Below are 11,738 nucleotides of genomic sequence, written 5' to 3' on the forward strand. Positions count from 1 at the left end.
GGAATTTTTTTTCAATGAATAATAATTACATGTGTTTGGACTATGTCTGTCACGTAATTTGAGATGTTTTAGCTTGTAAAAAATATATTTTTTAAAAGACTACAAAATAAGAAGTTACTGAATAGATGTCACAGTAGAATGTCTTCACCCTCAGCATAGCTGCCACTTTCCACATGGCCAGATTAGTGGTTTTCTCCACGTTTAATGCTCCTTTCATCCTGGAAGAAGGATGTGAAGCTCACTAAGCTCACAGCTGTTTTTCTTCTCATTCTCCTGGTCTGGTTTGGTGATGTAAATTTGGTGAGACGTGCTTTTGGAGTTCTGTGGGTAAGTTCACACAAAACCTTGTCCAAAATAAGTGCTTTAGCATCAGTATGTGTCTTTAGAATTCACAGCCATGTTAAATCTGACACATTTTAAACTGGATGAGAAAATATCTAATCAGCCCATTGACTCCCATTTGTTTATTTTGGCAGTAAGAGACATAGACATGTGTTAGGGGACCCATGGTCCAGAGGTAGATGGGCGTAGGCTCCCTATCAGCCAGCGCCCCTGAGATATTACATTCAGTTATGCGCATTGGCCAAAATTTCTGTAGTTCTCCCTAGCAACCAAATTCGATTGGCTGTTGCTCAGGGGAGCTTTTCCCAGCCCCAGGAGAGATTAACAGGAGTCTGTTGAAGGAAATTCACTGTTTAATGAGAGACAGCTGGTGAAAATAATTTGTAAGTAATTCAGATTGCATGTAGGCACTGCACACTTGTATGTATGTATAGATGGATGGACTTTATTGATCACAGGCTGGGAAATTGTAGTGTAGCAGCAGCATTACACATTAAGAGTTAAACAGTAACAATATAAAAAGGCCAAAAAGTATATTAAACATGTGTAAACATGCATTAGGACACAAATATAAAAACAGTTTTTTTAAATATGAAAATCAAATAAATCCGTTATTTAATTGTTTGTCTAATACAGGAAAATTTGTTTTATTTGACAAATGTTTTCCAAACATCCAAAAATGTAATCCCCAGAGCATAATCCTGCAAATAAAATACAAACAAAAAATAATTCTGCAACTTTTTTTTTTTTTACTTTTTAAACAGCTTTTTAGACTTCTTTTCCCGTCTTAAACAAGATGAGCAAAACAACAAAAGACAAAACTCGTTTTCAACTGTGTACTGACTGACTCTTGTATTGTGCTGACCGGGCACTGAAATTTCCAACACAACATGAAGGCATCATCTCAGAAGTTCAAATGCTGCAAAAATAAAACGAGCTAAACTGCTTTAAAAACGATCAAATTCACAAAAATCACCACTGCGGGACGGGAGACCAGACGTGTCGCTTTTTCAGCTTTTTGGAGGCATACGATACCGGAAGTGACGTCAGAACACATACTCCTTTTGTCTGTCAGGAGGAAGTGGAGCTCTGGCTGAAGCTACTGGCTAATCAGAGGAAGAAAAAAATAAAAAAGAGAGAGGGGGAAACTTGGTAGATCTACGGGAATTTCACCAGTGTTCGACCCCGGATTCGGCTTTTTTGGACCGTTGGGAACTCCGGAGAAGAGGATTGAGTCTCCGGTACCGGTAAACGCCACTGTTCTCCACGCTGTCGCTTATAATTTATCACAGAAACGACTCCTCCGCCGCGGCCTCTCCTACCGTCCCCACTGCCGGAAGTCTGTGAGGATGGTCTCCTGTGTTTTTTTCTCCGCTTCAGTTTTTTTGTCCTTCGGTTTTTTTTCTTCGCTTGTTATTTTTTTCCTTTCAGACACGAGAGCAGCACTGACACTCAGCTCCCCGCATGTTAGTCTGCAGCACAGGCCTGATCACAACATGAAACGCAGCCCTGCGGTTGATCTACGGTAGATTTAACCACGCACTATATTTAAAACGCATCATTATATAAAAGTTTGTGTTCTTTTAAATCCAAGTTTGAGATAAGAGAGGGTCCGATGCGTGTTTTAGTGGCTCAGTAACGTTTCTGAGAGAATGCAAGAGGCCACTGGTTAATTAAAAACACATCTGGATGTTTATATTTTACCTTCTAGAAGCCAAACATAACGTAGAGATCAAGTGAAGCTGCTGTTTTGTGTAAGAACATCTTTATTATCTGTCATTTTTACTTTTATTTATGGTAAATGACCTGTATTTGATGTAGTGCCTTCTAGGGTCCTAGACCCCCCCCCCCCCCCCAGTGCTTTACAACACATTCAGTCATTCACCCATGCACAAACAGGTGGTGATGAGCTACAGCGTAACCACAGCTGCCCTAGGGCTTACTGACAGATGTCACCTGTCCCCCCGACCACCACCACATTAACGGTTTTGCTCACCAATGCAGTTCCCACCTTGTTCTTACTGGTTTATTACAGGAAAGGGCTGCATGGTGGTGCAGTTGGTAGCATTGTTGCCCTGCAGCAAGAAGGTCGCTGGTTCAAATCCCACCTGCGTGGAGTTTCGTGTTCTCCCCGTGCGTGTATGGATTTTCTTCGAGTACTCCGGCTTCATCCTGCGGACCCAAGTGCATGCACATCAGGTTGATTGGAGACCCTAAATTGTACCAAGGTGTGAGTAAGTGTGAGACCTGTCCAGCATGCCCCCTGCCTCTCGCCCTGGAGCAAGACACCAGCTCCTGCGACCCCAGTGAGGATGAAGACATTTTTATGTCACTAGAAGTGTGTGGACGGATGCCTTAAAGTAATTTTTGCTTCAGTTTCAGGGTCCTGCTGTGGTTGATCTCAGCCATTATTAATACTAATAACAGAACAAGTGAGTTTAGGTCACATAAAAACAGATCATTGGGGTTCGTATATTTGGGGAAGCGCGAGTCTCGCTTTTCTGTCATTTAAGTGCAAGATGGTCCCGCGCTGTCTGCCGAGGTTATTCCAGACCTCAAAGAGATCAGGTTATCTGGGGAGAAAGCTTTCATCAAAAGCAGAAAAAGAAGGAAAGTGATTTCCACTCTTAATACTTTTTTGTGATATGATCAGAGACGGCATGCCATGAAGGTTGTGAGGGATTAGTTCCCCTTTCTGTGTGTTAAATAAACGTCAGGCTGGAGGCTTACACTTATCACAGCCAGCAGACCGAGAAGGAAAGGTTGGAACGAACTCGGTCCTGGATGATCGCGTGGTTGTAAAATACAGGAGATGCACTGATTCGAGTAAAACATCGGGGTCCCGTCTAACTGTTCTCGTCTCGTTTGGCAGTTCTGTAAATCTTGTTCTTGCATTTTTCTTCTTTCTAGAAACGATGGAGGACTCTCATTTTAACTCGTCATATTTCTGGGCTCCCGTGCCGACCATGCCAGGACAGGTACGACTGGATGCAAGTCATCGCTTCTCCTAGTCGAGCACGTATAAACTACGTCTCCTACCCCCCCCCCCCCCCCCCCCCCCCCCCGACAGATCGAGAATGCCATGTTCCTGAACAAAGTGAAAGAGCAGCAGGAGAAGAACGCTTCATTCCCCCCCTCCTCAGCGTCCCACTACCAAACGGCGCTTCTCACCATCCCGACTCCCGGAGCAAAGGCAGATGGAGGCGGGCCGCCCAGTAGCACGTCACACGTCCACTCCTCTCACGGCGCCCAGAACATCACGGTGTTGCCCGTTTCCTCCACGAGCATCATGGCGGCAGGTATTCACTGTTTTGTGGACTCAACAACCGCTACTGGTTTCAGAGGAGAGCGTCGCCGAAGTTTGCCCCTGGCTCTCAACAGCAGAGCGTTTCAATGATTTAGCTGGTGAGAACAAATGTTGCCAACGGGGCGGCTTTAGGGCAAAGAGAACATCTGTGTCTGCGTTGTTAGCAGACCCTCTTTGTAATGCTGTTTCAATACTTCCACATTCAGCATGAAATATGCATTTGCTGATGAATTTTTTAAACAAAATTAGATGTTTTTTTGTTTGTTTGTTTGTTTTTTGCGTAGCAGACAAATTCTCTCCATCTCTGTTGCTCTCCGTGCAGCTGGTCTGGTAATTACCACTCCTCAGGGAACGCTGGTGTCTCCCACTTCCTCTCAGTCGTTTGTCTCCGGTCATCCAGCAACGACCATGATTGTTTCAGCGCTCCAGTCTCCAGGTGAAACGTTCATGCATACCTAATGTAACGCATTAATAAAAATTATGACTTGCATAGCGTTTTTCTCAAATGCATCAACTCTAATCGGTATGTGAATGAAAACGGGGCATTTCTTTAGGATTTTACGTATTTTAACAGTTTAGTTCAGGGTTTGAGCCTCGGGAAAAGGTTTGTGAGAGAAAATCTAAGCATCAAACTTTAAAGAGCAAGACACCCCCTACCAGAGTCTAACTCCACTCCCACTTCATGTTTGAAAAAGGCAACAAATGCTGTTGCCTGGCAGACCGAGAGAGCGGAGCCGCTAACAAATACACACACACACTCAGGCTCACGACAGCATTGTGACATCATAATGTACCAGTTTACATCATAGCATACTTCTTAGCCAATAGCAGTGGCAGATTTAAATTAAAATACAGTGCAGAGTTTTTACCTGACAACGGCACAACACTGCCAGTTTTAGGCAGAATATTAAAATTTTAACTAAGATGCACTGAAGTGCCAAATTATTGACGACACGTGTCTGCAGCACGATTAGACACTCGTTTATTTAGTTTATCAGCAAAAAAAAGTTGATTTGGGGGGTGACTTGCTCTTTAAAGAAAACAAGAAAATGGGAAGTTGGCTTTTATTTCAGTTATTGACTTGTTTTATGGGTTGACATGTGGTTGTGTTTCTAATAAACAAGGTTTCTTTCTACTTTCTTTAAAAAGTGTTGTTTTTTTGGTTTTTGCAATTGAGTTTTAAGCTTGTGGGAAAAAAATATACAAGGAGTCTTTGGTATACCTAAATAAAATCCACAATCCGTATAATCGTCGACGTTCACAAACTTTTTAATTTCCAATCTTGTTCCAGACAAAAAAGGAGATGGGTCATCCCATGTGGTCGTCATGCCAACGCCCTCCAAACGAGGGCGAAAGAGGAAGACGACAATGGTGTCCAGGGTCGGACCTGTAGGTGGACCAGGAAGTGAGACGATAATACTGACACAGCTGACACCTGGTGGACAGGTAGAGCAGTAACTACAGGAAGGGGGGGGGGGGGGGGGATGCAGTAAACTGATGATGACTTTGCTTTTGGGGGGGTGGGTAGGTTACATCATTGCAGCGTCACACTGGAGAACCTTATGAGCTGTCGAATGAAGAGGAAGACCACGGCCCCAAAGACACCACTAAGACTTACAGGTATGGTTTAAAAGCCCCGCCCCCTGCTGCGTACGCTCCCTCTGGCTGGAATAATCACTGCTGCTACACACCTTCTGTAACAGTCTCCTGCATGATGTGGCTGCTTTGTGGCCGACGTTTGATCGATGATGCATCACTGCTTCGTAGTCAGTCTGCACCCTCTGAACATCACCTGCTCCTTTACCATCATTTGTTTAAATGCAGCACGTTCTTCCCCTTTCTAAATGATCTGCACTCTTGTCAGTTTTCACTAAACTTCCCCTTTTTATCTCTCCGTGTTGTCTGAATGTGTCGAACGTTTTGTTTAATTTCATCTTTTTTTCTTATTTATTTTTAATCTCCCATATGACGCTTCTCTTACCGATCACTTCCTTCTTCTTGCCTCTCACATTTTTTCTTCCCTGCCTTTTTTTTTTTTTTTAATTATTTTCTGTGTACGTTTCCCTTTTCTTGTTCCTCCATCCCGCCCTCCCATTTCTGTTTCTCTCCGCCCGTAGGTGCCGGATGTGCGCTGCGACCTTCTTCAGTAAGTCTGACATGCAGATCCACTCCAAGTCGCACACAGAGGCCAAACCTCACAAGTGTCCTCACTGCGCCAAGTCGTTCGCCAACTCGAGCTACCTGGCCCAGCACATCCGCATCCACAGTGGGGCCAAGCCTTACACCTGCTCCTACTGCCAGAAATCTTTCAGGCAGCTCAGTCACTTACAGCAGCACACACGGTACTGCAGTCCCCCCACCCCACCGACCCGTCTCTTCCTCCATTATTAGCCCGCACTATACTCGCTGTCCTCTCAGCTTGTTCTGCCACGTCCCATTTTAGGAGCCCAAACTCCTGTTTTCTCACCTCTTAGTGGAGAAGAGCACGATTGCTTTTTACATTCTGCATGTTCCATCCAGCAACCTGCTCAGAGTTCAGATTAGACCTTTCATTTAGCCTCTAAAAGTTCATATTCAACCCATAATCAGAAAGCACATTAAAGTGTAGTTTTGTTCAGTTAACTGAGTGAGAATCTTTTCCTCATTTTTCTTTCTTCATCTGTTATTTTTCTTTGTGCTTCTTGCTTTCCTGCATTCTCTTTGCATCCTGATTTTCCTCTTCACACGCTTTTGCATGTTTTGTATTCTCTGCATCTCCGCTCATTTTCTCTCCCCGACACCGCTCCATTTATAGACGCACACGTTCAAATGTTAGAAACATCATATATAGCGGCTTATTCCTCTCTTTTCAGTAACATATTGCATTTTTTTGTTGGTTTTGCTTGACCTTCTGACTGAGATAGAAATATTTTACTACAATGCCGCGCTTTGCTTTTGTCTGTTTTGGTCAGATTTTCAGAGTTTTTGTATCCGATTGAGTTGAGCTGTTTGCATTTGTGAATTATTATTTTTTTTTTGTTTCCAAAAGATTTTGGTTGATATCAAATGCTTTAAAGGGAAAATTACTGAGTTGCGCATCATTTTAACACTATACTAAATAGAAAATTGTCAAACTGAGTTTTTTTCATCTGTTCTGAAAATGTTTTTACATTTTAATTTAATGCCATCAATATGTTTAATTGATAAGAGTACTCCTTTCTCTTGCATCTTTAAACAAATCCACAAAAAGAGAATGCTTCTCCCTCCTACTGGTTTACAGCAGAATTACAACTATTGAATAACAACCCTGCCGCAGCCTGCTGTAGCTAACGCTAATAACGAGCTAATGCTAACACGAGCCAATTGATACTAAAATAAGCCACCAATAAAAAGAAATTCACACTGTTGGACAAAAAAATAGTATTACCAACAAGTCCGGTAGCAACAAAGCCAGGTCATCATCAGTTTGTGATTTTGTAGCCTCCTTTAGCTTCAACTAGTGTAGAATGTGCTAATGGTCACTCTGGTTTTAGCTCTTTGCTTCATATCCAAAGACATTATTACTCTCTCATACTTTCACTTCCAGGCTCCACTATGAAGTCAACAAATAAAGAAAAAGTCCTCTTCAAATCAAATTCAATTTTTATTTGTCACATACACAGTCATACACAGTACGAAATGCAGTGAAATGCCTTACACAACTGCTCGTGACCTAAGGGTTGAAAATCCAATCCAATTTTATTTACAAAGCGCATTCACAATGCATTACAACCAAACAAGGCGCTGTACAGTAAAAATGTTGGTTAATTAAACCGGCGTTATACAAACATGTCGAACACAGATAAAATATAAAAAGCAAATACAACAAAAATAACAGCTAAAAATAAGACACAGGGTGAATAAAAATTAGAAAAAACATTTTAAAAAGAACCTCAATAGTACAGAAGTCGATAATTGTGGAGTCCATTTTTAAACAGTGCAGATGTAAGTGAGGTCCATAATGATGTTGTATAGCTAGAAAATAAAATAACTGTACACCACGAATTAGAAAGAAGGGTCAATTTAACTGGGAAAGAGTAAGGTAAAAATATCTGAATTAAAGTTGAATAATAGAATAGCTTTACAACAAAATACACAATACAATACAAATTAGAATAAAAGGTAAATTTAGCTGGGAAGGAATAAGATAAAATATATATAAGTTGAAGTTGAGAATAAAGTAACTGTACAACAAAATACACAGTATGTAAATGTATAAGACTGTATGAAGAAATAAAAATATCTGTACAAAACAGCAGCTGAACAAGTATTAAATGGAAATGAAAAAAATATATAGATAATGTCCAGAGTTGTGCAAACCACATTTTAGTGACTTTGTAGTGCAACTGTGCTTAAGCAAAGTCCAGACTGTTCGGTGTGTGTGAGAACCATATGTGTGGGCACTTACTATGTGGTGGTGTGATTTAAAGATCGAATCGCCTGCGGGAAGAAACTCCTTCTCAGCCTCTCTGTGTTGGTCTTCAGGGAGCGGAATCGCTTCCCTGACCTCAACAGAGAGAAAAGTCTGTTATTTGGATGGCTGAGGTCCTTCACGATCTTCCTGGCCTTGGTCCAGCACCGCCTGCTGTAGATTGAGTGCAGGTCAGGGAGCTCGGAGCGGATGGTGCGCTCAGCTGATCGTATAACCCTCTGAAGAGCCCGTCTGTCCCGCATGGTGCTCTTCTTCTTCTTGTGCTTTTTATTGACAGTAGGCAAAGCTAACTGATAGCTGTTATATTAGCTATCGACTAGTTAACAGCTATTGCCGTAAAACAGAGACCTCCCACTAGTGTTCCTATCTGAACCACAAAACTGTTACACTTGGTTTTTGGTCAGCAGAGGGTGACAGAGTGCTGTCCAATGTGAAGCTGCTCAATTTTATGGGTCAACCACTGAAATCAGTTTGAAAACAATAGCTGAAAGTGTTAAAATCTCGTTTAAAGTGACACTAAACAGTTTCCAGCTACTCCCTGCCACTGGTTGAAAACTGAGTTATGGCTGTCATAAACAACACTGCAGCAGCCTGCTGTATCTAGCGCTAATAACGAGCTAACACTAACCTGAGCTAAGTTGCACTAAATAAGCCACGAATTCAAAAGATTCACACTGTTGGATAAAAAATATTATTGCTTACAAGTCCAATAGCAACAAAGCCAGGTCACCATCAGTCCGTGATTTCACAGCCTCCTTCAGCTCTCTCAAACTAGTCTAGGTTGTGCCCATTCTTACTCTGGTTTTAACTCTTTGCTTAACCTTCAAATACATAATTATCTGACTTTTAATTCCAGGGTCCACCATGATGCCAACAAAAATGTAAATTTCTTTTTTTGTCGTCTTCTTGTGTTTTTATTGACAGTTGGCGAACTGACAAAGCTAACTGCTAGCCTGTTATTAGCTACTAGCACAAATAGCTAACATCCACTGAGCAGGTAAAGAGTGCCTCCTAGGGCACCTACCCGCTCCTCAAAACTTTTAAGTGCTGTTTCTGGACAGCAGAGGGCTCTCCCATGTGAAGTTGATAGTTTCTAACACAATCGCTGAACCCTTTTAGAGCAATTGGTTAAAGTGAAAAAAAAAACAGTTTAGTGTTGCTTTAATAGCTTTTTCTTGAGGAACGTTTTGGGTAAATTAAGAAAAATAATATAATTTTTTCTCCATTTAGTTTTAAGGTTATGTTTTTAATTCCTCCTCGCCCTCTCTTCTGTCCTCTGTAGGAGCCACACGGAGTCAAAGCCTCACAAGTGCCCGCATTGTACGAAGTCGTTTGCTAACTCAAGCTACCTGGCTCAGCATACCCGCATCCACACGGGCGTGAAGCCCTACTCTTGTGTGTACTGCGAGAAGTGCTTCAGACAGCTCAGTCACCTTCAGCAGCACAGCAGGTACGTCCACTGCTCGTCCTCTTCGGTCAAGTTTGGTCTCCATTAAGGTCACAGGAGTCTGTGGACATAGGTGTGTGTGTGTGTGTGTGTGGTAGTGTTTTAATTTTTATTATTATTTTTAATTCAGAATTCACACGGGAGATCGGCCGTACAAGTGCACCCAACCGGGCTGCGAGAAATCCTTCACGCAACTCTCAAATTTACAGGTGAAAAAAATCTAAATCGGTTCACTTTTTTACGTGTAACGCGTTCTTACCGTCACCGAATGTTCCGTATCACGTTTTAAGCTTGTGTGCGTATGTTCTTTTTCCCCATTAATGATTTCTCCTTTCAGTCTCATCGACGTCAACACAACAAAGACAAACCCTACAAGTGCCCCAACTGCAATAAAGGATACATAGACTCGGCGAGCCTGGAGGTGCACATGTCCACACACACGGTCAAACACGCTCGGATCTACTCGTGTAGTCTTTGCAGCCGCACTTATACTTCAGTAAGACAAATGTCCATTTCTGAAGAGCATTTCTACATGAAACACTATGAGTCGCAGCACTGGCATCAGACGCCTGGCCGCTACTTTACACCGTGTAGTCATGTGACCACTGTTTCCCCTCTACCTATCCTCCCCTCATCTCAGGAGACGTATCTGGTGAAACACATGGAGAAACACAACCCAGACCAGTTGACTGCGCCTGCTGTCATGGCAGCACAGCCAGCACAGCGGAGCCAAAGCCAGGCCCAGGGCCAGGCTGAAGCTCAAGGCCGGGTAGGAAGCGCAGATGGAGGATCAAGTCGGCCCGGGAGAGCTGGGAGCGGAGCAGCAGGGGGAGGCCAGCAGGGACAGAACCAGAGCAGCTACCCCCAGACAGAAACCACGCCCTGTCCGTTCGACCTGCATCAGTTTAAGACCGTGTCTGCCGGGGACATCCATTACAAACCAGTCACTGTGGCTGATCTTACTTCCCACAAAGACCTTTTTCTCACTGTCTCCACATCCACGATTCAAGTAGAGCACCTCAACTCTTAGAGGTGGCTACAGAAGAGCGTCTGGAGGAAATGTGGGAGACTTAAAATCCATTCAAGATAAATGGAGGCTGGAGAGATTTAAAGCAATACTTAAAATGTACTAAAACTTAGGAAAACATGACTGTGCCTGGATTATGATTTGAGGCAGACGGGCAAATCATATGCTGCTCAGTTTACTGAAGAGAATTTAGTAGGTTTTTCTTTTTGCTTGGTTTGTTTTCCTGTTGCTGAGCTGGTACATATGACTTGAAAATGTATGTAAAGGCTACAATAAAGTATATACCAGTCCATCACAGTGATGGTTTTATGATAGGACATGTCTTAAAGACAGTTCTTTTTACTGTTACCACCTCCTGCTCTTCCGTATAATTACGTTTTGACTATAGCAATCTTTCGCTGTTTTGTTTGATTACAATTGGCAGTCATATGTAAAAGTAAATTTTTATACTTTCATACAGACTTCCAGTTTTTATACCAGTGTTATTGCCTCTTCTGTGGGTTAACGTACATGCTTTTAATATTCTAACCTTAAAGGGATGTAGAGGCTGTTAACTTTTTATGACAGAAAAAATAGCATTCAAGTATATAAAGTTATATACTACCAGTTTATAAAGTATGATTGTATATGATACCGATGGGGTAATCCACAGAATAAATGTAGGCTTGTTTGTGGCTATTCATACTACCTTAAGGGAGGCGTGATCAACATCATGTCATGTAATGCCGTTTACTGCTTTGTGTGTATGTCTAAAAGTTATGTTTAAAAATGTACTCTTGCTATTTAACTTCCATAATAAAAATTCTTATAATTGCTTTACAGAAATATTTACACATTGGAAGTTTGTGCCATTCTTTATTGATTGTGATATAATAAAATTTGTCCAATATTTTTGCTTTGCTTAAAAGGTGAAATGATTCTTAGGTATTCTAAAAGCCTGGCTGTACACACACACACACACTATATATATATATATATATATATATATATATATATATATATATATATATATATATGTATATATATATAAAGCGATGCCCAGTTCTTTTTATGGTCATTTTGGTAGCATTGCAAGCTGGTGGTCTGAAGGAATGTGCACGTTTGTGAGGCGTTCGCAAAAACAGACTGAACCAAGTGAGTATGGGGGTGTAAGCTATTTTTCTTG

The 11,738-nt window shown here is 41.9% G+C and overlaps 2 protein-coding genes across 6 annotated transcripts in view; one reads left to right on the forward strand and one right to left on the reverse strand.

The window, feature by feature from the left end:
• Positions 1-11,738, reverse strand: part of cldc1 (C-type lectin domain containing 1) — a 182,627-nt gene that overhangs the window by 59,506 nt on the left and 111,383 nt on the right. The window lies entirely within an intron of this gene.
• Positions 1,425-10,792, forward strand: znf384b (zinc finger protein 384 b). 5 transcript variants are annotated; one of them, XM_054741065.2, is made up of 11 exons: positions 1,425-1,589; positions 3,253-3,320; positions 3,413-3,641; positions 3,972-4,085; positions 4,941-5,095; positions 5,178-5,269; positions 5,767-5,991; positions 9,382-9,549; positions 9,677-9,755; positions 9,884-10,042; positions 10,187-10,792. In XM_054741065.2, exons 2-11 carry the CDS (start codon positions 3,258-3,260, stop codon positions 10,574-10,576), a joined length of 1,674 nt encoding a protein of 557 aa, XP_054597040.2. In that variant the 5' UTR covers positions 1,425-1,589; positions 3,253-3,257; the 3' UTR covers positions 10,577-10,792. The 5 variants fall into 5 exon arrangements, with proteins under 5 accessions (XP_054597040.2, XP_054597037.2, XP_054597042.2 ...); XM_054741062.2 differs by having other exon boundaries at positions 9,884-10,792; XM_054741067.2 differs by lacking the exon at positions 5,767-5,991.

The sequence above is a fragment of the Nothobranchius furzeri genome, chromosome 5 (assembly GCF_043380555.1).
Source record: "Nothobranchius furzeri strain GRZ-AD chromosome 5, NfurGRZ-RIMD1, whole genome shotgun sequence".
NCBI lineage: Eukaryota > Metazoa > Chordata > Actinopteri > Cyprinodontiformes > Nothobranchiidae > Nothobranchius > Nothobranchius furzeri.

Bases quoted from the DNA above. Each gene is read 5' to 3' on its own strand.
- znf384b (XM_054741062.2), top strand. From the start codon at position 3,258: ATGGAGGACTCTCATTTTAACTCGTCATATTTCTGGGCTCCCGTGCCG. The intron at 5,096-5,177 runs GTAGAGCAGTAA...GGGGGTGGGTAG, and splicing joins AGCTGACACCTGGTGGACAG to GTTACATCATTGCAGCGTCA. The intron at 9,756-9,883 runs GTGAAAAAAATC...TTCTCCTTTCAG, and splicing joins CGCAACTCTCAAATTTACAG to TCTCATCGACGTCAACACAA.